This window comes from Equus quagga, chromosome 13 (genome assembly GCF_021613505.1).
Source record: "Equus quagga isolate Etosha38 chromosome 13, UCLA_HA_Equagga_1.0, whole genome shotgun sequence".
Classification (NCBI taxonomy): domain Eukaryota; kingdom Metazoa; phylum Chordata; class Mammalia; order Perissodactyla; family Equidae; genus Equus; species Equus quagga.
Genome location: NC_060279.1, coordinates 10,468,640 through 10,494,385, shown reverse-complemented (window position 1 = coordinate 10,494,385; position 25,746 = coordinate 10,468,640). Strand labels below are relative to the sequence as shown.

The 25,746-nt window shown below is 40.8% G+C and overlaps 2 protein-coding genes across 2 annotated transcripts in view; both read right to left on the bottom strand.

Annotated features, from left to right (window-relative positions):
- Nucleotides 1-241: 241 nt before the first annotated feature.
- On the bottom strand, nucleotides 242-10,470 carry CACYBP (calcyclin binding protein). The gene is made up of 6 exons (XM_046684170.1): nucleotides 10,206-10,470; nucleotides 5,600-5,819; nucleotides 4,023-4,119; nucleotides 3,669-3,768; nucleotides 2,130-2,227; nucleotides 242-809 (listed from the first exon to the last, which is right to left on the bottom strand). The coding sequence occupies exons 1-6, from the start codon at nucleotides 10,224-10,226 to the stop codon at nucleotides 653-655; spliced, it is 693 nt and encodes a 230-aa protein (XP_046540126.1). The 5' UTR covers nucleotides 10,227-10,470; the 3' UTR covers nucleotides 242-652.
- A 3,255-nt stretch (nucleotides 10,471-13,725) lies between these two features.
- The window catches only part of RABGAP1L (RAB GTPase activating protein 1 like), a 666,720-nt gene continuing 654,699 nt past the window's right edge, over nucleotides 13,726-25,746 (bottom strand). Inside the window, exons 24-26 of the mRNA XM_046680642.1 lie at nucleotides 24,434-24,505; nucleotides 19,883-20,080; nucleotides 13,726-18,899 (exon numbers count right to left, since the gene is read on the bottom strand). Coding sequence (XP_046536598.1) covers nucleotides 18,747-18,899; nucleotides 19,883-20,080; nucleotides 24,434-24,505 — 423 coding nt within the window. The 3' untranslated portion in view covers nucleotides 13,726-18,746. The remainder of the gene's footprint in view (nucleotides 18,900-19,882; nucleotides 20,081-24,433; nucleotides 24,506-25,746) is intronic.

Genomic DNA, 25,746 nt, shown 5'->3' with positions numbered 1-25,746 from the left:
TAAGGTATCTGATCCATAGCAAAACTTACTAATACTATACAAAAATGTCTGTCTATGCTTGTCAAGTTTGGATTTAGTTTCAATTTATTCATAAATGTACTGCAATCTAGAGAAAACCACTTATGCCAAGATCATCAGAGCATCAGAGCACGGTAACGCACGGCACATGCATTACTTCAGCTGCTAACAGAAAAGAGACCAACCTCTACAGCAACCTCAAAAGCACAGGTACAAATCTGCATTTTATGCAAAACTTCAGGTTTTATTTTTACTTATTCTTACATTGGTGGGAGCTGATATCAACAACTTAATGGCAAGCAATAACTTGTTTTCCACCTCTTAGCTGAACAAAAATACACACAATGTAGCATTTTCATTAGGCAAGACTTGCTTTTTTTACATTTCACAAGAGAATGCAACATTACCCTTTCTTGAACAAAATGACCAGGTTACTCAGGAAACCATCTTTGGAGGAAATGTTTAATAAGCATATTTTATTTAAATAAATCCTCCAGTAGGAAATGGAGAATTCACTGCCTTTACTAAGGCTGTGTAAATAGTTATCTGTCAAATTTATCTGTGCAGCTCACCAACATTTCCTTGTTGGAAACATCAATATTTCCACGTCAGTTCCCAAAAGGACTTTCAAGTCTCAAAATTCTGTCTCTCCTTTTGCTTGCTTCTCTCTTGATTCCACCCAGGCTTTATTAATGGTTCGCTTCATGTCATCATCTCCATCTTCATAAATTTTCTTTAGAACATTCATCAATCCCTCACTAGGATCTGTTTCAGTGTCGTAGGAGGGCTTTCTGTTAAAAAGAAAACACAATAAAAATGGAGATAGATATAGATAGAGAAATATATATATATGTATAAAAATTATCCCATTTACTGACAAATTTTATACGTATGATTACCAAGTATGGAAAGATACAAATCAGGTTGTTAACAGTGGTAGGAAGTGGAGGGGTAGAAATAAGGGGAAGGCAGAGTATCCAAAGATATTCACAATTCACAGCATGCACAAATTCATCTTAACGAAAACAACATACACCCACACAGTGCATGAAAGAGTGGTCTTCAAAACGGTAGGGGCTTATCTTCGGACTGGGATTTTAGGTGATTTTTAGCAGGAAAAATAAGCATTTACTTTTCTGAACTGTTTTAATTTTTTAAAAGCATGTTTCCACATATAATTTGAAAAAAATACTTTCATTGAGGGAAAAACACAAACATCCCTTTCACGTGGACACATATTGAAGCTCACACATTTTTTAATTAGAAAAGCCCTCCCCTTACACGGGTCTGGGCCTGGGGGTAAAAGCATAGTCCTTCATGTAGCCAATACTTCTGGTTCAATGTCTAAACTGGGCCAATTAATTTATATTTAACTCTTCACTCACCTCATTTATTGAATCTGTACTGAGCAGTGGGGATCCAGTAGAGTAAGACAAAGTCCTGCACTCAGGTAATTCATTCTAGATTTAAAACCAACCCCACAGATAGTGCCTAACTCTAGCCAACCACACACCAAATGCACGCCGGCAATCAGAGGGGAGGAGTGAGAAATGGGGATGGCTCACTGACTCACTGTAGTGCACATCCCCTGCAGGAAATGGACAGCAGAGGAACATCTGACCTAGAATGGAAGTATCTTTGAACATGTTTTTAGAATAGCCACTACTAGGTAGGATAAAAATATTCTATCTTTTCACTCTACACTCTACACAGTGATAGTGAAACTAACTACATATCAGAAATCTGAGCGAAGTTCAAAACCCAGAGAAGGATATCTGGGCCTCTCTCGACTACTGCTATGGAATCTTGGGGAATGGGCACAGAATCTACATAGAAGCACCAGTGGCCCAGGGTTGAGAAACAGTACAGAGAGCCAACCAAAACCACAAAGCCCTCCTTAAAAAGCACCTTGCTGGACACGTGCCCTCTTCAGGCAGGTTCTGACAGTTGAAAGCAAATAGAAGATAATCGGTTAGTCAGCAGACATTAGGAGGCAGATGGTCAAATCAGAAACTAGACAACTCTATTATCCATAAAGACAAACTATTAAAAATCTACAACCCCAGCAAAGAATACATTAAAATTCTTAAAGAAGTGAAAGTAGACTCAACTCTTTCTCTTTGCATTCTTTTTCAACCTGTGTCAGGTAGTCCCACCGTGTGTTTTCTGCTTTCTTTCTACATAAGATAAGAACTGTGTCTGTCTTGACCTGGAAGAAAAGCAGGAAAACAGGTATAACTTAGAACATGTGGAGATAAGCATGAATATTTAGAAAACAATTATTTACTGAATTAATCGAGTTACTATGATGTGTAGGACCTGTTTTAGGTGTTAGTAATACTTTTAGGAATAGGTCAGAGTCCAAATACTCCTGGAGGAGAAAACCATAAACAAGTGAAACTGGAATACCTTTAAGTACAAAGTGTTCTCAAACAAAGGTGTCAGTGGGATTTAGGGGACAAGCTTCCTTAGGAAGGCCTCTGAGGTGAAATCTGAGCTGTGGCCCAAGATCTAGGAGAAAGGGCCTTCTATAGAGGCAGTTGGCACAGCAAAGAGAGAGGCTCCAAAATGAGATGATTTTGGTGTGTTTGAAAAAAAAAGGAAGGAGGAGTGGCAGGATTGTGGTGACTGAAGGAGAGTAGCATAGTAAGGGGTCAGAGAGAGGGAGAAAGTCAAATCATAAGGCAGTGTGGGTAAAGAGTTTGGGAGGCGAGAAAGCAGAAAGAGTAAAAGTACACAACTCTTCCAACAGTGATCCATGTAGCTCCTAGGAGTTGCAGTGCTCCTGGAGTTTGAGTGTTCCTTCAACTATGGGATTGGCAGATGAAGGGAGCAGTGAAACACAAGCTAATCAATAAATTATCTTCTAGTATTACCTCTATGCTGCTACACAACTCTATGTAAACAGAGATGGCAGAATGGCACTTCCATATACCACAATCATTAAAGCTCATTTACTTAAATTAGGCAAAAGAGGGATTATCTGAATTAGTGAAAAGTATGAGTAATAGTTTTTTAAAAGAGTATTTTTATAGCGTCTACTAACTCCAACCAGGCTAAGTGCTTAAGTCCCTTTATGTATCAAACTTACAGAGTGCTTCTGATAATAGCTACCATCAATTTAAGTACTTTATATATCGTTCATTTCAGCATATCATTTCAACTATTTGAAATAAATTATTATTCCCATTGTACAAATAAGGAAACTGAGGCACAGAGTGATTAAATGAGCTAAGGTCACTAGCAAACGGCAAAACTGGCATTAAAACTCAAATCTCACTCTTAACCATTTTAAAGTTTATTCCCCTCCTGATTTTAATGCAATATTCTTATAATAATCTATTCTTCTAGAGCCGGGTTGGCAAACACTTTCTGTAAAGGGCCAGACAGTTAATATCTTAGGCTTCGTGGGCGATATGGTCTGTTGCGGCTGCTTAACTGTGCCACTGTAGCACGAAAGCAGCCACAGACAACACATCAACAAATGTGTGTGGGTATGTTCAAATAAAACTTTATTTACAAAACAGGCGACAGGTGGTAGTTTGCTGATCCCTATAATAGAGGTTAAATTAATTCTAGTTCATCTCAGTTCCAAAGAGGCCAGGTTCAATTTAAGGTTTAAGAAAATTATGATAAAAAAGCAAACTTACTTTTTTTGAACTGCCTTCCACAGAGATGGGTTTCAAAAGATTGTTCACAATCATGGAGTAACTCTTCCCATTTAGATTCTTTACCAGAAGATCAAATGACCTACAACATAATAGTAAATACATTATCTTTCTCGTTCTATGAAAGGTATTCTATAATTCTTGTGGGAAAACTCACCAGTTTTATTTTTGCATGTGCATCTGGCCATGCCAGATGATACGACTCACCCCTTCAAAGCAGGTGTAATGGATAATTAATTCTAAATTAAGCAGAACTTTCAAAAGTGCAAAGAAATGAGCTGTAATAAGGCAGTCTCTGATTTAATGATCACTGTCTTTCTCATTATGAGAACTCACCTCTCTGTGAAATGCACCTGCACATTCTCAGTGGGGACTTGATGAACTCCAGGTAAGGTAATGTAGATTTTCACAAACTTATCTGACTGATCCCATCCTAGTAACAACAACAAAATGGGACAGGAGTAAAATCTACTATTATCTCTAGAACAGCATATGCATATGGCTCATCATAAAACTCAGTAAAATGAAAATCCAGTAATAGAAACATGAAAAAAAATAAACTTTCTAGATGGAGAAATTGAGCTTCAAAGCAGTGAAATAATCTCCCCAAAGTTAGGCATCTAACTAGTGCTAAAACTTGGCTCCAAATCCAGGTTTACTGAACACAATGCCCATGTTCTTTTTAGTCCTTAGAATAAGGAATATGATCATTAAATATGTTAAGAGTAGTTCACTTCCCCTTTTATGGAAATAGTTTTGTGCAATACCTAAATATTGGTAATTCTCCACTAAGCGGGATGGCTAACCATCACTATTGTCTAGTTCCATAATCATTTCTACTTCTCTAAACAATTCAACAACACAATCCTAGCTTTCTCAACTCCATTCCCTGACAAGGGAGAATATAAATTTAGGGAGTCCACTTCATCCAAATCTGCTAATGTGACCAACATACCAAAACCCTACCACCTTCAGACCAGTTTCCTACAGTCAACTAAGGACACAGCCTATCTCCTACAGTGCCTCTATTCAGCACGACACACACACTGCTCTTCACTATGACAATACTCAAAATACATGATGCCTTTCAGGGATCTGTGTCCTTTGCTCATGCAACTCCCTCTCCTTTCCCACACTTGCTGAACTCACCCTTCAAACTCAAACATCTTTTCTAATTCAGACTGTTCCTAACCTCCAGCAGAACTGTTTTATCACCTGTATTCCCATAATACTTTATAAATCTCCATTCAGTTCAGCTAAACAAATATTTCTAAGTACTAACTACGTGCTAGATATTGTGAGCACAAAAAATAAGACTGCCCCCGCCCTTGTGAGAGCTCATCACTCAGATGTAAGTCGCACTGCTTCCAAAACAAGAGTGTTTATGATCTACTGAGGGAAATGGTGTTATTTACGTTGTTATGGTATCAGCTGTGTTTGTATCCCAACCACACCACGAGCCGGGACTGGGTCTTGGTCACTGCTGTGTATCCAGAAGTCCAAGCACAACAGGGGCACATATTAGATGCTCAAAAATGTTTCTTGAATTTAACTGGATTCCTTTCCTCAGTTAATATTGGCGGTTGTTTGGCAAAGTGAAATGCAAAAATGGTGAAAACAAATCAAAAAGCTGTGTTTCACATCTACAGACTGTATTTGAGAATAGGTTCCTTCTTGCTACTACTACTCATTGTACTAAATCATCTTACTCTTTTGTTAGTAGCTTCTAGAATGCATCCTTTCCTTTTTCATCTCTTAAAAAGTATCTTATTAAATAAGAATTGATGGGTGCTCTCTTTCAAACCACCAAAACACTCAAAACTATTTTAAAAACTACGTTTGTCAGTGGGTCACTAGTGAAGAAGAGGCTGCCTGCAGGCAGGAAGAGCTGGATGCAGGGGAGCAAGTCATACCGTAATTACTGATTTTCACGGTATAGCCCGTTGTAATGGGAGCAACCACAGCCGCTGGCTTTTCATTGTCAAGAAGTTCTGCTTTCTTCTGTGATTTCTGCTGCATCTTGTTTTTGATTTCTGTCTCAATCTTGGATTTTTCAGCTGTAAGGGCATCACGTACTCTTTTTCTAGTGGCTTTTTCCAGTAGCACCTTCACCTCTTCTAGATCTTTCTGTAGCTGTGTTAAAATAAAAGATAAGTTAGCTATAATAAATAAGATAGTAGCTTGATATTGTGCTTATTGGTTATTTCAATTTACTGAGATGAGAGCTAAGAATTAAGTGGGTCATTTAAATTTTCTAGGGTTGGGTTACAACTTGGATTCTTTCCTCCAGCCTACGGAATTGTAACTAACTCAAACTGCCTTTTTTTTTTAAAGGAAAACTTAACAATCTTCAAGTTAACAGTAGGTAATCAAGCCTAAATTTTCCAGTTTGGTAGACTTGTTATCTGCCTCTGTTTTGGAACATTTTATTTACAAAATACTTTTGTGATTTATAAACTGGAATAAAGAAATCTTAAAAAAAAAAAAAACCGAGTTCATGGATTTCTTTATGACATCCAGTCCTAGTCATCAGATGATAGGCATTTTTAAAATATTAAAATAAAACAGATGAGTGAATACATGATGAGCATGGTGAAATGCTACAGCAACTCTCCTAGGTAATCCTCTACTTCCTGTCAGTGATTGGTCCTCACTGATCTCCCACCCCAGATATTACACACACAAAGTTTGAATTTTTAAGACAAGATAAAAAAAGACATTTTTGCTTTTAAGAAGACTTGTTCTAATCAACAATCCAAAGTAACATATGCTCACTGCAGCACTATTAGAATAGCCAAGACATGGAAACAATCCAAGTGCCCATCGACTGATGAATGGATAAAGAAGATGTGGTATATATACATACACAACGGGATACTACTCAGCCATAAAAAAAGACAAAATCACCTCATTTGCAACAACACGGATGGACCTGGAGGGAATCATGCTAAGTGAAATAAGCCAGATGGAGAAAACAAACACCAGATGATTTCGCTCATATGTGGAATATAAACAAACACATGGACAAAGAAACAGTTCAGTGGTTACCAGGGGGAAGGGGCTGGGGGGTGGGCACAGGGGGTGAAGGGGAGCATTTGTGTGGTGACAGGCGAGATACGTACATACGTACAACTGAAATTTCACAACAATGTAAACTATTATGAATCTCAGTTTAAAAAAAAAAAAAAAAAGTCTTGTTCTGAAGCTCCAGGTTAATCTTCCAGACAAAAGTCTGGGATTTGGCTACACAGTAGAGGGAAAAAACCTGGGCTAACATAACACTCCAATATGCCACACCCTCTGGGATCAATGAAAATGCCACCTGCTTTTTTCTTCTCATACCAATACATTGCCTCCCAATGTCTATTTCTGTTTCTATTTTCAAGAGAGAGCGCCAACATTTTATCAAGTTCAAGAGTTAGAGACACAGTTAGAAAATTAATTGGTCTTAAAAACGTTTTCCCAGGGGCCAGCCCCATGACACAGTGGTTAAGTGTGGCATACTCTGCTTTGGCAGCCTGGGTTTGCATCCCTTGTGTGGACCTACATCACTCATCAGCCATGCTGTGGCGGCATCTCACATACAAAATAGAGGAAGATTGGCACAGGTTAGCTCAGGGCTAATCTTCCTCAGCAAAAAAAAGTTTTCCCAGTTATCCTCTCACATACTGCAAATGTGTAAGATCTTTACAAACAAGGGATTTATTTTTTCTTAAAATAACTTTACATTCTGGCTTGATACTAGCAATTTGACAAGACTTATATCACAGCCTGAGATCATATAAAGGCTCAATATAAAAATCTTTAAATGCTTGATAACTCAGTATATAATATCCAAAATACAGAGTTTGAAAGTCTTTGTTTCTTAATAGTCACATGAAATTCAGTAACAGAAAAACGAATGCTTTTCTTTTACCAAGCCTTTTACTTTCTCATTTAACTCAGAGGCCCCGTTTCACCTGTCAGTAACTGATAACACAGGATAGAGTCCAACTGGGCCCAGTCTCTTGTCCATACTCTACTCCCTCTCCTAAAATCATATTAAGATGAAAATAATTGCAACTCATCTTCTGAGCATAGAACCAACATGCTTTAGTTCAAAACAATCTTTTTCATTATAATGGTTTAAAAAAAATACACACTGATTCTAATACCAATATGATAAAAATACTGAAACGTAAAATGAGTATACCTGTTCCCAGAGTAAGGCGTTTTAAAAGAGAAAATGTATCAAGTCGAAACAAGATATTTTACTTCTTGACTAGAACAGGAATCTTTTCTCTAGGAGACTCGGAAAAGAACTCTGAGAATTAAGCAAGAGATTCCCAGACCCTCTTTCCGGCCAGTGTAGGCCCTGACAAAGCACACAAGAAAGGCAGCCACTCCAGGTCTGGGCACCTTACAGCAGGCCTGTTGCAGGCAACTCCTCAGTTCTATTTGCAGACCTGAAACCGGTAAGATCGATCCCTTTGGTGCTTTTCCTGCACACACACTTGAAGATGTCTTGGCTACAGCAGCTCCTCATCTAATTGACCTTGGCATTCATTTGTTTTTCTTATGCAAAACTGCATTTCCCTTTCATCCCTGCACACCCACCAACATTCAAGCTTTATCTTCTAATCTACTTCCAAATTCTTCACTAGGAGACATTAAAACTAAAGTGCCTCGAAATGGGCAAAGGACTTAGACATTTCTCCAAAGATACAGGCAATGGCCACCAAGCACATGAAAAGATGCTTAACATTATTACTCATTAAGGCAACGCACATCAAAACCACAGTGAGCTACCACTTCAACCCACTAGGATGGCTAGCATCAACAACAAAAAAACACAAAACCCCAGGAAATATTAAGTGTCGACGACTATGTGCAGAAAGCAGAACCTTCATACACTGCTTGTGGGAATGTAAAATGGTGCAGCCACTCTGGAAGGAGTTTAGCAGTTTCTCAGAGTCACCATAAGACCCTGCAGTCCACGCATAGGTACAGACCTCAGAGAACTGAAAACACTACGTCCACATAAAAAGTGGTACCCAAGTATTCAGAGCAGCACTGTTCCTAACAACCAAAAGGCGGAAAGACTCCAAATGTCCATCAACTGATGAATGGATAGACAAAATGTGTTACCATACAACAGAATATGATTCAGCCATAAAAAGGAACACATGCCACCCCATGGATGAACCTGAAAACATTATGCTGAGTGAAAGGCAAAAAGGAAAGGCCACATAATGTGAGGTTCCATTTATACGAAGTGCCCAGAACAGGCAAACCCAGAGAGAAAGCAGACGCGAGCTTGCTGGGGCGGGGGGATGGGGACTGACCGCTCAGGACTGTTCACAGGTTTCTGTTGGGGGTGATGGAAACGCTCTGTAGTTAGCGATGCTTGTGCAACACTGTGAAGATACTAAAAACACTAAACTGCACACTTTAAAATGGTTAAAAACAGCGAATTTTATCTAAAACCAAAACACCTCCCCCAAGAGTGTACCTAAATACGTGTTTTTAAGCACCTGAATTGAGAAGGGCCCTAACTTGGAAGAGGATTAATACTGAGCTCCCCAGAGGTGTGACTGTGAAGTCCCTTCAGAGACTCTCCTCCGGGGCACATGGCGCCCCATGGCCTGCCGTTTACACAAACTCGGGGAAGTCATCCAGACCAACACTAAACACACTTTTTCTTCATTTTAGGCAGATTCTTAGACTTATTTAAGATTCCCAGTCTTGTCCATATTGAGGAAAAGGTTTCTAGAAAACAAATCCAGCTCATATACACCAACACTTGTCTGTGACTAACGGTTTTATGTAGTGACATCCTTTCAGGCCAGGAGCAGAGCGCCGCCAGCAGGAGCACTCCCATTTTGTCACCGCGCAAACTGTGCCTCCAACGAGCTTAGCTGCCCCGTCCGGTTTACAGAGCCGAAAACAGACAAAGGCTATTTCCCACTACCACTTACAACTTTCCAATTTGTTTTTTAAAACGTATAGAGCGACCTGCTGGGTGCCAAGCACTGCTTTCAACATTTACAACGATTACTTGGTCTTTCCAACCCTCTGAAACGGATCCGACTGCGGCACAGAGCAGCAGAGAACTTGCCCCAAGTAACACAGCCACCCGAAGGCGCAGAGCAACCAGGACTCAGAGAAGTCAAGCGCCGGGACCGACGGCTCCTCGCCTCCCACGGGCTGCCCCAGGGACGCCCCTCCGACGCTGCAGTCGGCTTTAGCGTAACGAGCCTCGCGTCCTCGGGCCCGAGGAGAGCGTGAGGGGGACGAGCGCGCCCGGCACCAGGGCACCGCCTGCAGCCCCCGTCCCCACCGCGGGAGGGGCCGCTGACTGCAGCTGCCCGGGGCAGCGGGGCCCGCGGGGACCGGGGACGGGGCCGCTGCAGGTGCGCGGGGCCACCAAGGCCCAGGGAGGGGCCGACGGGCGACCCGGGGCAGCTCCGCACGGGAGGCAGGCCGGGGACCGCGACGGGGCTGAGGGGGGCGCGGGCGGACGGCGAGGCCGCCCCTTACCTCCTCCAAAGCTGCGGCCATGGTCGGCCTGATCAGGCGGGGCCCGGGGTGCAGCCGCGCCCGGCACAACACGAAACGCCGCCGCGAGCGCGCTCCCCCGAGTGCAGACCGCCGGCACGAGACGCAGGGCTCGCAGCCGGCGCGCACACTCGACCTTGCGCGAGACCGCGGCCCGCCTCCCGCACGCGGCGCCTCTGGAACCTTCGCGAGCCCGTCGCCGCCGCGTCCCCGCCCCGCGAGCGCCGTCCGCCGCGCTCAGCCCCGCCCCGCTGCGCCTGGTCCCGCTCCGCCCGCCGTGCCGCGAAGCAACGCTCAACTCTCGCGAGCAAAGCGGCAGTTCGCGAAGAGTAACGCCTCTTCCTCCCCGCCCCGGCAACTCCATGTTTTGAACTTTGACCCCGTTTGCCCCGGCTGCGCAGTCGCAGCTTGGAACCGCCGCCCTCCGTACCTTAACCCAACCCCGGAAATAACGTACTGATCGTCGGGGTCCAAGTCGGAAGTTGCCTAGAGAGGCAGTTGCTTCCGTCCCCTCTAGGACACCGGGCCAACTAGGCAGCCATGTTGTCCAAGGTTAGTCTGTGAGTCTGCGAGAAAAAGACAAAAAAATGGGGAGAGTGGGCCACCTATTTCTTTTAAAACGGGGACGAACGAGGACGTTAAGTGTGGAGCATTCTGATGGGAAGTTTGTTTTTTCAGTGGGTTCTGGCGCTCTGGAGACGTCACCACGATTTAACAATTACGATGTGGTGGCGTCATCGAGGACCGCGATGGGAGGTGAAGCTGTCTTGGCCTCGTGACCGGCCCCAGTGGCGCCTCGTCCTCCGGCTGTAATTACCGTCCCGCCTTTCCCTCGTGCGCTGTCGAAGCACTTCCTTGGTGCCTTCTTCCCCTCCGTCGACCATTCTGCGAGTCTCTAGTTCTCACTCGGGTTTGAATTCGATTTAAGTGAGCCTATTACCCGCAGAGATAATGGTGTTGAGTTTTCCTGGGACTGCGTTCCCCTTCTCCCCTGGCTCCAGCAGCCCGGCTCAGTAAGGCCCCTAAGAAACCGAGTTTTCAGATTATTTTAGCCATTGGCGGCCTCATAACGTCTGCAGCACGGTTGAGAACGTAGACAGTAATCCCTGAGAAGTCAGCTAGCCCGCGCTCAGTTTATATATCGCCCGAGGTAGCGATTAGAATCAGCAAGTCAGAGAAGGAAAAAAGCTACTAGAAAGATGCAGGCTGACCCTTGTCGTAGTAAAGAATCGGAAATACAGTGCAAACCCCGACAAAGTACAGCTACACCCTACGTGCACGAATCTCACAAACATGACGTTCAAGGATAGAAGCCAGACACAGAAGAGTGCATATCGTTTGGTTCCATTTAAATGAAGTCTAAAGACAATAAAACTAGCCTATCTTGTTAAAAATCAGGATAGTCTTTCCTTAGGTGAGGAGGACAATGACAGAAAGGAGCCACGACGGGGCTTTCAAGGTTAGGTTGTTTTGTTTCTTGATTGGTTGCTGGTTGTAGGTGTGTTCACTTAGTAGAAATTTCACTGAGCTGTAAAGTTACGTTCGTGTAATTTCTTGTTTGTGTTATACTTAACTAAAAGTTATATTTACGTACGCTCAGGAGGGAATTTTCCCGAGATGATAGAAATGTTACACTGATACATAGAATTGTCAGAATTCATAGAATGAAATCCTAAGATCTGTGCATTTTATTGTATGTTAATTATACCTCAGTTTTAAAAAAAAAATGTCCATCCGAAAGCCTGGAATTAGTTAGGTACTTAATAGGAACAAATATCCCATTGCACTGCGTGAAGGCTTGACCTAATGCCGTGATTTCCAAATTTGCTTGATTATGCACCTGGGGCAACTCCTTTTCGCACATATCCTTAAAGTCACAAGATTTGAAATACCATTTATTATCCAGTGACTCCCCAATCTCTATCTTCAGCTCCACTAGCCCAGACTTTGGACTTTGGCTCTGCTTGAATGTCTAATAAGCACACCAAATGCAGCTTGTTGAAAACAAAAACAAAAACACCCCCTCCACCCAATATCTCACCCTCACCCCAAATCAGTTCCTCCAATGATTCTCCAGCTCTGTGACTGGTTGGCTCATTACCTTGAATGCTCAGGCCAAGGAGTCATACTTGAGTGTCAATCTCAGGTCCTACATCCCATCTTGTAGCAAGTCTTGCCGGCTTTACCTTCAAAATACGTGGGGAATCAAATCACTTCTCACAACCTCCAGTACTAGCACCTAAGACCAAGCCAAACTTTGTATTTGTCTCATTAGTTAATGAGGGAACCAAAAAGATGTTAAAACTGTATCAGTGTATTTGTATAGCCGGGTGCTTACAGGCAATTTCACAATAGAATGTTAGTGTGAGGTTGCAAAGTTAAGATACAAGCTGGTTAATGTCCTACAGGGTGGTAAACTATATGTGACCTCTAGGGTTATCCGTTCCACTGGAAAGAAGGAGAGATTTGCATCCCTACTGGACAAACGTCTGGAGGTTAACATGTAACTTCACCAAGTATAGGACCTTTAATCAACAGTGAACAGTGGGTTCCACTTACTGTTTGTGTCAAGACCACTCATGACCTCCCAACTGCCAAATTCAGTAGATCTTTTCTGAATACTTTGACTCCTTTACTTTTTATGTAAAATTTCTCCTTTAGAATACCACATGGGCCAAAAAAAGATGTCTGTGGTCAGGGTTTGGGGCATCAACTGTAATTTTACAATCTCTCATTAATAGTTTTTAAATATATGCTGAATTCTCAGAGTTGCTAACTCGTCTCTTGGCTTTCACTAAGGTTTCATTCACTCTCAGAACAAAATGCAGATCGATATTCTCTGCCCCCTGCCTCCACTTCCATAAAGCCTCTGGAGTTCTCTTTGAATTATATGCTATCACTGTGCTGTACCTTGAAAGACTAGAAGCAGCCACCTAATCCAGGATTAGCCAATCAGATTTTTGCAAGATTTTGCAATTGGGACACTGAGATGCTAGCCATCTCTGCTGATCACTTTTAGAGAGGATAGTAAACTTGCAAGTTGTGCACTCAGAAGCAGGGAAAACTTGTTTTCAGAGAGAGCAGCAGCAAAGCAGCACGTGGCAAGACAAGCAGAAGAGCGATTATGAGAAGAGTCGCTTGGGCTCCTGATGGCAGCATTCCAGTCTCCTGTCGTGTTTCTTCAGGAACAACTGTTTGGTCTTTGGTATCTATGAGAGAAATATCCCTATTTCCTTTTAATTAATTGCCTTATTATTATGAAGCTAGCTTGAGACAGTTTCTGTTCCTTGCAACCGAGGACCCTCTCTAGAGAGGAAGCCAGGGCACCGCAGTGCTGCTGTACAGGGTATCACTTCGCAGGGAGGAGCCCACAGCAAAAGCCTGTCTATTTTTTTCTTTGCAGGTTGACTGGAGTCTACTGTCAACTGTGACGTGTTACATAAACACTGGGCTCAGATGATTCAGAATAAAATCAACTAGAAAAAAATCAGAGAAACATACATGGACTTCAGAACAAATGTTTATTACTGCTTAATGGGGCCAAAAGGGCAACACAAAGCATTGAAAACATCACTGGCTCACAATAACAGTCACCTTGTTACCTTCTTGGTTGCATTTGTTTATTTTACAAGGCTTCATTCACACATGAAAACAAGATACTAATCCAATTCAAGTTCATAACAATTATAAAAGTAAACATTTGTTGGGACAATGTACAATAAATTGCACTTTTCTTAACAAGCATTACATTTACATTTACAGAATGTACTATACATAATACATGGAATTATGAAAACATCTAATTGGTCAATGTTTATAGAGGAGAGAGGCTGCTCACTACAGTTTCCTTTTTAGTCAATTAGCACTGTTTGGGCTAATCAACTCCTTTATTCTAGAACCTGTTTTTATTAGAGTAGCTGTGGGCAAAATCAGAGAATGCATAAAAATAGGTGGTACAGAATTTCTGCTACCTCCTCAGCAAGGGAAAGGTAGGAGTTGAAAGAGAGGATGTGGAGCTGACTGAGAAACTTTCCCTCATTTGAACTAAGGATCCATACATTATGCAAAATACCAAAAACAGAGAAACTGATGCAAAAGGCTATTGGGACATCTTGGATTCTGGGACCATCTCCAGCTTTATTCTTGTGCTTTCATGACACCAGAGTCTTGAAGCATTTATATCCTTGTAATTCAGTTCCCTATAGTTTATTCTATATATAACATAGTTATTAAAAGTTACACTTTAATGGAAAAGATTTTACATGTTAACTTATTGCCAGTGAAAAAGGAAAGTAACCTAAAATGTCCATTTTCTACTCAATGATTCTTTTTTCTTAAAGTTTTCAAAATACCACTAATGATGAACCAGGGATGGAGGTGGGAAGAATGGGACATGTTGGTGAAGATGTTTTTATAGCAGGTAGCAAATTCATTTGGAGATAACCTTGACATGTAGACTTTTACATGGCAGCTGAGAAGGGACCGCCTGACAGCTGACTGCAGTCACTGAGCTACTCATAAACATCCACTTTTTTCATTACAACTCAAGATCAACATCTCCTATTGAGCTGCAGCCCAGACTTAAAATATTCATTTTGGTAGTTTTTGAAAGATAAGGAAATTCCCAAGGTCACAGGCTTTGCCTCTATTGTACGGAAGCCACTGTGAGAGAGGAAGGATGTTTTGGAGCAGTTCTACTTCCATGTGACCATCAGCATGGCAACTAGAGGGAAGAGTTTTTCATATCTGGTAGTTGGAAACATACAGGCTACCACGCTGTTGTCTGGCCTTCTGTATCTGATCTCCAGGTATGTATTCAGCTCTTTGGTACCTGGGTCTACAAGAGAGGCAAGCACCCTCTGGACAAGTCTACCAATCACAGGCACACACATACCTAGCAGTGTTCAAATCAGACGACAGAGTTTGTCCATTCTCTCTCTTACTCGAAATTGAAGCAAGAGAATCAGGGCTATTTTAGAGTGTTTTTTTTAAAGAGTAAGTTACACAATAGACTCACCTTGCTAAGTAATTAAATGTGTTCTTTTCCAGAGAGAGAAAGCAAACAAGGTATTTAATTTTTTAAAAGCTCCTTTTCCCCTTAAAGGGGTCCTGAAATCAGACAACCAACTTAGCAGAATAGTAGACTGATTTCAGCTGAAGAAAACTCAATCCCTTACATTAGTTACATATGTGATTCTCATCCTAACTAATCAACTGCTTTAAGAATCTAACTATGTCTTGTGCCTTAAACTGTGTACTCTCTTGTTTTTCTCACTTTTGCTAGGAAACGAAGCCACTAGTTACTAACTGGAGAATATTTTAGGAAAATGGAGTAGGGGTTTCAGAAAAATATTAATACATAGTATAAAAGAATGAAAAATTTGAAAAAATCAAATAAGGTAAATATTATTAAATATCCCAACATCAGTACAAAGATTGCTTTTCTACTTTACTATGGAAATTTAAGAAAGCCAATGAAGAAGAAATTACTAACTTAATAGCTAGGAGAAGAGAGATATTGGTTATACGGAAAGATAGGCCATAGGCCTATATGACATTCCTTTCAGTGTTTCTGATAGGCACTCATACACAGAACATTAGGTAACTGAGCATTTCTTTGCATTAAATGATATGTAACTATTTAAATATAACCAAATTGTGCCATGGCTCAGGATGTGGGAAGCTAGCAAACATATGCACTGCAAAATTCAGCTTGGTTTCTTTCAGCTGTAAAGAACGTGTTAAACAAGACTCTCAAGATACAAAAGCTAATGAACTGAATGATCAAGTTGAATTTCATTCCTGTAATTTATTCACAGAATTTGATCAAAAGAGAAATCATCACTTTTCAGATGTTGCAAATGTTGGATTTTTGGAGGAATGTTTCAGAAAAAGAATCCTAGGAAAAGATGAAAAACACTGTAGAATATGTGAAAATTTCCTCGATACTTGGGCTTGTTGATCTCTTTCTAAAAGAAATCAAGAGAAAAGTAGTTGTTCTTAAATATATTTCAAAATAGGTGAAATTACAATTAGCAGTTAATGCTGGGATGCATGAGTTTTCAAACAATACACAGTGAAGGACATGTGGTTTGAGATACAGCTATTATAACATATTGTATAAGTAATCATATCATATACCAAATTTTGAATTTCCTTTCTATCTTTACTATTGCTACAGACCCAAAGGCATTGCAGTGAGGGACAGTTTAGACTTACGGTACCAATACACATACCCAGCAATGATATGGAATTGGAGAAGAAAAGAAAATCCATAAATTGCCACTATAATCTTTTGAGAGTTAAAAGAAAACGCAAGAGACAGATTTATTAAATGTTTGGAATGTATGTACCTGGTGACTTTGTTTAAGAAAAAACGTAAGAAGCTATGAAATTGAGCCAGGTCTACTGGTAAGAACTGGACTGGGAGCCATTCTATTTCTCCCTCAACTACCATTCAAGGAAAATTATGCAACTCAGGCATTCTGTGGAATGTACTGATGTTTGGAAGTTAAGAGCTCTGTACAGTCGAACTATGAGATTCACAAAACACAAAAGAACATCTTTAACTTAGCTGGCCATTTGATAAGGCAACTTGTACAAGGCTTCTTGGAATCAAAGCAAAAAGTACCAGTAGAGCTAACAAATTATACTAAATGATTTACAAAAACAGGTACCAAGATGCAATTTTCTAGCCATTATATTTTACCAAAAAACCCACGAGTTTTTCTAAACTATCAGGTATACAACATTAAAGTCAACACAGACACTTGGAATGCTGGGTTATTTTCCTTTTTGGTAAAAGGAAATGAGTATTATGATGAAAGATGTCAGGAAAAATAAGAATTAATGTAAGAAACATATTATTTAATGAATGTAACAAAGGATAACAAACAACCCTATCAGTTTCATGGGTTGTAGATGATATAAACACTGCTGAAGGGAACTTCTCTTTTTAGAGTTTAATGACCATTTTAGAGAAAAGGACCCACCATGAGCAACTTGTAGTGCATGCTCCTAGAGCTGAGATGGCTCTTACTTGATTTTTACTTCCAAGAGTGTGGTTACTTTCAATTGCAACATATGGCACAGACGAGAATCACTCTGGCACTACAGAGTTTAAGATCCTTTGCAAAGAATATGTTCAACAATGAAGCCAAGGATGAGTATCAATGAATGTTATTGTACATAGCTGACAGTAGTTTGGTGGCATAAAAGGACCAAATGCCTCCAAAATAGCTTAGAAAATGGGAAAATTAGTCTTACCCTTACCAAAGAATTTCCTGCAAGTACTATTCATATAGATATGTTAAATATAATTGAAAAAAATATTTCCATCAACTTTTAAACAATAGCTTTACCTTTCCATGAGATAAGTATTTCTATAAAGGTTTTATATTCACTCAAAAATGTTACAAATGCATTTGCATCTCTTCATCTAGGGGTACAAAGGGCGCGTTTTCAGGGAGCTACAGAAATCAGGAGAAGTTGCCTAACATTAAAGTGTGATGTGAAGCTGAGGTCAGTTTCCCATTTCCTAACTTTAACAAAGTTACAGTGTTAGTGTTTCCTTAGCAAGTTTCTGCCAACATTAAATGACATACGCTGTCCCTGGTTCTGGATTCCATTCTAAACACAATGGCTGAACCTGGGCCCTTCTAGGCTTCTCTGGTGAAGGTTCCCTAAGGCTGCGACTCACAATATCCACTTCTGACATTACGTTTGTCAGAAGTCACAACTGTGTTCATACTGAGGAACTGGCCATTCCTGCGTGGAGTTCTTAAAAGGACCTGTTAGAAAACCAGGACTAAAATGATTTATTCCGCGTTTATCAGAATCTCAGTTTCTTTTATCTAGTGTATATTCTCAATAGCCTATCTTATTCCATGGTTCTTGGCACTTCATTTCCAGAAGTACCCAACAGAAAATGAAAATGACCTAACTCTCTTGGGGACTGTTCAACCCCAGGTCTGTTCTTTCCTTTGGACAGGTTATCGCTATCCAGGGAATCACATTCAGGAGGAAACCTGGAAGCAGTTGAGACCAGCCCCACAGTGTGCTTCATCTAAATAAATCCTGAAAAGTTAAGAGGTTTAGGTTTCAATCCTTTTTTTTTTTGCTGTCACAAATATCCTCCTATCACTTAAACCTTGGAATAAAAGACATCTCCATTTTTATGTAAGATAAAAATAATTATGAATAATTAGTTCTAAATAAAAAGCATTTAGTTCTGAATTACTTATTTCCAACTAAACATCAGGCATAAAAAATAATGTATAATACTATGATGGATCTGAACATGGCCTTCCACAAAGAAGCTCGAAAACAGGTATTCAACACAAATCAGATCAGTTTAAATAACATCCCTTTGAAAAGTGTCATAGAAGAAAGAGTGAGAGCTACTGAAAGATTCTGGCTTGCTTTCTGGCCTCCTTTACTTTCCTTCAAAGGGACCGCCAGGGGAATCCTCCTGGGTTTCTGGCGCGTTGATCCTTGTGCTCTTGTGCTTGGGTGAGGCTGGAACTATGTGCTCTCCTTGGGTGGCTGGGTGGGCTGTGGCAGCTGCAGTGGCTGGGTGCCCGTGGCCGTTTTGATAGAGTTCAGGGTTTTGCTAAACCAAGAGTTTTTTGCAGCTTGGATTTCATTCATCAGGGCTCCTCTCTGATGTTCAAGCTCCTAAAGAGAGAAATCATTGAAGTTATATAAATGTTTTCTCTCTGCCAAAAAATCAGAGTACAGCTTTTCAGAATTCCCAGGCCTAGATAGCCATAGTTTTCTTCCCACAAAACCCAGGAGAGATTTAATTGGCTTCTTAATGCAAGAAAAAGTTTAGAGCTAAAAGAGTTACCACTAAAAAACAGAATCTGTGCTTTCTCTGAACAGTGAAATGAAACCTCATTTTATTTTCTTTTCCCCCTGGCAGTTTAGGTCCAAATTAGGTTTAGGTTACAATCTGAGATAACATGTTTAAAACTACAATAAAATAAGTGTGTGGATGGATTGAGTTTTTACTGACAGTGTAAGCAGGAGTGGGGTCTAGCTCCAAACCTGCAGTGTCGAGTGCAGAAGCCGTTACGGACCACTGGTGCAGTGCAGGATGGCGCCGTGGCAGGAGACAGCACTGGGTGAGGATTACTGGTGGAAAGGAAATGGGGACGGTCCGTCTGAAGCCAGGCCTGTTTTCCTAATTATGTTACCCTCCAATATGGAAAGGGATTTGGCAAAATCAGATAAAGATGAAAAGAAGCTCCAAAAGAAAGAATGTGTGTCAGCCAGTGTTCAACTGTCAGGGGAAGAATGGGGGAGGGGGTTGGCCTTCCACTTTCAGGATCAGCTGTCACAGTGACAAAGTTCAACGAGAAAGGACCTTGGCGAAAAAAATCTCAGGGTAAACTAACAATGCATACGCTTAAGTTCTCACAAGATATAATTTTAATTATCAAAATTTCATCTCAAACTATGCATTTGTTTATATCAGTGTTTAAAAATACTGACAGAAAATGCAACTATGCAGGACACATTTGTGGGCAGAAAGTGTATTCCTCATATATAGTAACATCTTAGGATTCTGAGCTAGATAGGTATATTCTAAAGTACTAGAATATCCTAGACCACGAACTGTTTATTTTTTCCCGTGGCTCTTCTGTCCAATCACCGACCTGGATTTTGCACTTGGCCTCCACCAGCTGCAGTTTGGTCTGCGCCAGCTCCAGCTCCATCTCCCGCAGCTGCTTCTTCAGTGAGTCTTTCTCATCATCCGATTCAACCCTTGGGGCCTCTCTGGTTATGGTCGCTGGTTTCAAAGTGCCCTCCTTGCTGAAAATGTCACTGCAGTGCTTACATGCCATCATTTTACCCTGAAATATCCAACAGGGATAACCAACATCAAACTGTAGTTCATCGCATAAACCACTTCCTGAAAAATATGAGAGCATTTTTTAGACACTGCTTGTTCATCAAACGCAGGCCCATTTCTGAAGGTAATTATTTTTCTTGTGCTGCAACCAAAATGGGTATAGCCAACACAAAACCCAACTATCAAGACAGGTGCTCCTTTGTCTTGAAGTATCTCTAGAGACCCTGGGAATAGAAAGTATTATAGCATCTCTCTGAAATCTGTCCTAGAAATTCGTGCTCCCATCACTCTTATTAGATGCCAAGCCGTGTGCCATATGCTCTACATGCAGGATCTCACTGAATCCCAGAACTCCTGCATGATTAGGTACTCTTATCACCCCCATTTTGTAAATGAAGAAACTCAGAGGTTAAGTAACTTCCTACCGTAGACTGAGGAAGGTCATTATGCCTAACCTAAATCTACTCTTGTGACGAAGTATATATCCTTCTGTTCAGTTTTAAGCAAAGATGATCATTGTTGTTCAAAGTAATAAAAGTAACTCTGCCACATGCCCGACTGCCAATCAAGCACATGGCACTGAACAACAGCAACTCTTTTCAAGACAACGGTGTCGTTGTTTTCTTAAAATATCTCCAAAAATACTTTAGCGAGAAAAGATATTACAGAATATTTCCGTTCTGATGTCCTACTGTATGACAAGCTCAACATGTCCATAACCATAACTCTATGCCTCTCTTCACACACACACAAAGCAACTCTCCCCACACTTTTGTGTCACTGTGCATATCTCTACCCTTTCGGCCTGAAGACTGTGGTGTCATCTTTTCATTAGCTTCTCCTTCGCTCCACATTCAGCTGGTCATTAAATTCTCCCTCTACATGTCCAAGCTCTCACTGTCCCAGGCCGGAATCCCTCAAAGTCACCTTCTTCGCCCCCACTGATTTCTTTCTCTTCCCATTCATAATGCACTCTTCAGATTCCTGCATGAATATAATTCATTAGACACTTAAGAGATATCTTATAACTCTCGTAAGAACTTATAAGAATAATTAGCCCAGTACTGGCACAAAACAGATACACAGCAAGTATTCATTATATATTTATTGTTGACTAAATAAAATGTTAAAGTGGTGGCTTGTGATCTGCGTCTTAAATGATTAAAAGTTTACCAAGGGGCCGGCCTGGTGGTGCAGCGGTTAAGTTTGCACGCTCCACTTCCGCGGCCCAAGGTTCGCCGGTCTGGATCCTGGGTGCGGACCTACTCACCACTTATCGAGCCATGCTGTGGTGGGCATCCCACATATAAAGTAGAGGAAGATGGGCACAGATGTAAGCTCTGGGCCAATCTTCCTCAGCTGGGCAAGCAGTTTTATTAGGCTGAACCAGTTGAAGGAATAGATTAATTTCACAAGAGGAAGGAGGACCTTTCAGCAGAGAACACCGTGTGCAAAGTCACTGTGCTTTCAGAGAACTGCGGGGAGTCTGAGATAGCTCAAGCAGAGAGAAAGTGATGCAAGTGAGAGGTACAAAGAAGGCTTCTCTATGGCCATGTCGTAAAGGTCCTTAAGTATAATGCTGATTTTATCCTATAGAAAGTTCATTCATTCACGTCATCAAATCCGGTGCTACATGTTGGAGACAGAGCAATGAGCCTCGTGAAGCTGCAGTCTGGCAGTCAGGCTGCAGTACTAAGGTGTGGCAGAGACTGCAGATTCCCACCCAACATCCATCTTTCCTTCTTCCTAAGTAACAGAATCTTAATTTTGTTTGGGTTGGAAATATGCCCAATTAAAAGGCACCCTTTCCCAGACACCCTTAAAGCTAGGTGTAGTCATGAAATTCTGATATGTAAGCAGAAATGTGGACGGAACTTAAAAAGGCTACCTAGAGAGAGCTCACCCAGTTGGAAGTGGGCCCTTGTATCCTTGCATCTCTGTCTGCCCTAAAATTCTACCAGGGAATGTGGGCGTGATGGCAGAAACTCCAGTTGACAGGTTTGACTTTTAGATGTCCTTGAGAATGGAAGCCCTTGCTGAGGATGTGGGTCACTAATAACTGATGAGCTGAGATCACTGATGAAACCAAAGATCTTTCTAGTCCTAACTTCTTTTATATGAGATAATCAACATCTTTTGTGTTTAAGGCAATGTCATTTTGGGATTCCTACATGTGGCCAATCTAATTCTAAACAGATACACAGAGTGATATAGACAAATTTATATTTGGGGATGCTCATTCTCATTATAGGGCAGAGGATTAACTAGAGGGGGGTGGTGATGGAGGAAGGTTGTTATTGGAAGCTATTGCATCATACTAAGCGAGATGGAGAGGGCGCAGCACTGCAGAAAGAGGAGTACAGTGTATAGTATAATGGTAAGTGTGTTGGCTAATACAGACTGTAGAGTCTCACTCCTTGGGTTCAAATCCTAGCACTACTGCTTATCAGCTCTCTGACCTTGAGGAATTGAACTACCTGTTTTGGTAATCATTATCATTAACAAGAAGATATAATAGTACCTACCTTCTCAGGTAGTTGTGAGGCTTAATGGGATAATACATGTAAAGCCTTGGAACAGTACAAACAGTAAGTGTTTAATAAGTGTTAGTTGTCCTTTATTCTGGCTAAAAACAAGTTCAAATTCCTCTTCCTGAACATCACGGCCTTTCGTTAGGTAACTCCTACATATCTAATAGTTTCCTCTATTCTTAATACCTCTAATCACACCAGTCTCCTTAAGGAGATCCCGAAATGATCATTCTTATTTCTGAGTCTTGACTCACTGTTTTTCCAGAGTGTCCTTTTTAAATCATTCTAACTGAATTCTATCCATCCTGCTTTAGTCCAACGCAGGTCTAAACTGATCTTTGGTCTGTAGTTCTTATGATTTTGCTTTCTCCACAACTCTGATGGTCAGTGTCATCCAACTCAGCCCTTGCTCGTAAGCTTTTGAACTATTTCCTAAGTGTTTCATGTGCATATGTATGTAACTTATTCCTGTAGTAAAATTCTAGGCTCTTTGTCAGGTATAATTTCTATAAAAAACAAAAGTCTAATGGCTATGTACATAGTAGATGCTCAATAAAACTTTTATTGACTGATGAATATAAATCCTTGTTTCATTTATATTTCCACAAAGATTTTAGTTTAGGACAGTTAACCCTTTTATGCCAAGACACTTCATCAGCTGAGTTTTGGTCAGTGTGCCTTGAATGTACAAAGAATGATGAAGGCTAGGAAGGGAGGCAAAGGCAGACCAGAAAGGGCAGACAGGAACCCAAACTGTAGCAGGTTTGGGGAGGGAGACCACCAACTCTATACTCACTAATAACCTCAGACTGATGTTTTATAACATAAAAGAAGAAAAAGACACTTTTGGAATAAAAGTCAGAACAAGGTTCACGTTTTCAATTCTTATGTCTCAGATTTTCAGATTATAATTTATAAAAATATATATTTATTGTGTGCCGAGTATTAAGCTAAGCACTTTACATACATTATCTTATTTAATCTTCAGAATGACCTGATGAGGCAGGTGCTGTTATCTGTATTTTACAGAATACAAAATAAAGCTTAGAGAGGTTAAATAACTTGTCCAACTTGTTAAATTATATGCTAAAGTGCCTAGAATGCATATATTTACTAGTGTTAAACCTGAATATATTCAAATAGAATTATGTCAGGTTTCTGTAACACTGGTCCCAAGAGTTGACTGTGCCACCATTGCTTCTTAAAAATACCAATCCATTTGGTTTACTGTCGTTTCTATAGAAAAAGCAATTGCTTTTTTCAGATAGTCAACATAAGTTTTACCACCAGGGGGCAGCATTTAGATAAATGCTACAGGGTTTCTTTAAAAACCTCTAAAAATTTGGTGGAAGAATCGGTTACCCAATACGTGTTTTCCAGCCAAGTTCTACACTGTCCATGGTGTTTACTGTTTGAGAGAGCAATGGGATGATCCTACTGGGTGGCAACGAACCCACATCAATTCAGCAGAGTTGACATGCAGGCTGCTGGGGGTTCCCAGGTTTTCACTTTCCAAGGCTCAGGGGCCTCTTGTGACAACGCTGAAATCCTACCTCCTTTGCTGTTACCTGCCTCTGACAGCCCATAAGATTTATGGGAACATAATCTTTCAGCTGGCAGGAAAGAAGGTCACACCCCAGTCAGAAGAGAGATACCAGTCTCCATAATTCCCAAATCCTTTAAAACAAGTGGGGCGGGTGGGTGTGATGTCCATCCAGCCTGTGGGGCATTGTCATATATTGTGATCTTTTTATCAAGTGCTCACTTGCAACTATGTGAATGTGGAAGAAACCATATCACAGAGCTCTTTCACTCTTCCTCACCTTTACCACTTCCAGCTCCTCCTTGCTGGCTGCTTGCTGTTTCTCCAGTCTGGTACTTAACTGTGAACAGATCTAAGGGAAAGAAAAGAGTTTCTTTACTAGAAAATATAAAGACTCTTGCAGCATGTGCACACAACTGTTTATCAACTCATATATTACTCTAGCATCTCTGATGCTAGAAGAAATTCTGTAAATGAGTAGCACTGCATATGCCAGTCATTTCTGCAATGAGCAGGAGAAAGCCCAAAAGTGTTCCATGTGTAAAGCACATCTATCTTCATTAGTAGAAAAAACACATGGGGTAGATTTGATTACTTTCTCTCACCAGCCTTCGTGACAGGTTCCAGTGAATTCCTGTCCTCACTTTGGAATCTATCTATAGAATCTTTGCTGAGTATCTACTTTGTGCAAGGTACTATGCGGGAATCTGATGAAAAGAACTTTGAACCAGAAATGTCTTCTGTCTACAGCCACAGAAGAGTCTCTGTCTTCAACTACAAAAGTTTGCTTATGAAGTGGCAGAGTGAATAACACAAAGTTAAAATGACCAGAAAATAATACAGACTAAAACTCTTACCAAGTGGTTTGGCAACATAGCATAAAATGAAAAGCCTGGAAGTCCAACTTTACTACCTTCTAGCATTGTGTCCTTGGGCAAATTCACTAATCTTTCTAAGCCTCAGTTTCCTCATGACTGAAAAGTGCTGTGCTGTGATAATCAATGGAAGAAAATGTATGTAAAGGGTTTATTATAGCATCTGGCTGACAGTAAGTGCTCATTAAATAAAATCTCATTATTACTGAAATAAGGTGCTAACAAGTACTAGGAACAGGTAGAAATAAATGCTTTCAAAGCCAAAAAAAAAAATACTGGGAAGTTCAACTCTTGTTTAACTTCAATGAAATAAGAATCTTTTATTTATTTATTTATTTTTAAAGATTTTATTTTTTTCCTTTTTCTCCCCAAAGCCCCCCGGTACATAGTTGTGTATTCTTTGTTGTGGGTCCTCCTAGTTGTGGCATGTGGGACGCTGCCTCAGCGTGGTTTGATGAGCAGCGCCATGTCCGCGCCCAGGATTCAAACCAACGAAACACTGGGCCGCCTGCAGCGGAGCGCACGAACTCAACCACTCGGCCACGGGGCCAGCCCCAAGAATCTTTATTTTTAAAAAATTGAATAAAAAAGTTAGAGGATGTCAAATTTTAAAGTGTAATTTATACTAAAAACATAAAAGGTCTACGTCTATTACCAAAGCAACATAAAAAAATCCCAGTCTACTCCAAAATAGTTCTGGAGGCCAGGGCCTGCTTGT

What these genes read in the sequence shown, in the direction of transcription:
- CACYBP (XM_046684170.1), bottom strand. Translation starts at nt 10,226, where the DNA reads ATGGCCGCAGCTTTGGAGGAG. An exon ending in CGTGAAAATCAGTAATTACG is followed by an intron (nt 4,120 to 5,599) that starts GTATGACTTGCT and finishes TGTTGTTACTAG; the next exon opens with GATGGGATCAGTCAGATAAG. An exon ending in CAGGTGCATTTCACAGAGAG is followed by an intron (nt 3,769 to 4,022) that starts GTGAGTTCTCAT and finishes ATTATGTTGTAG; the next exon opens with GTCATTTGATCTTCTGGTAA.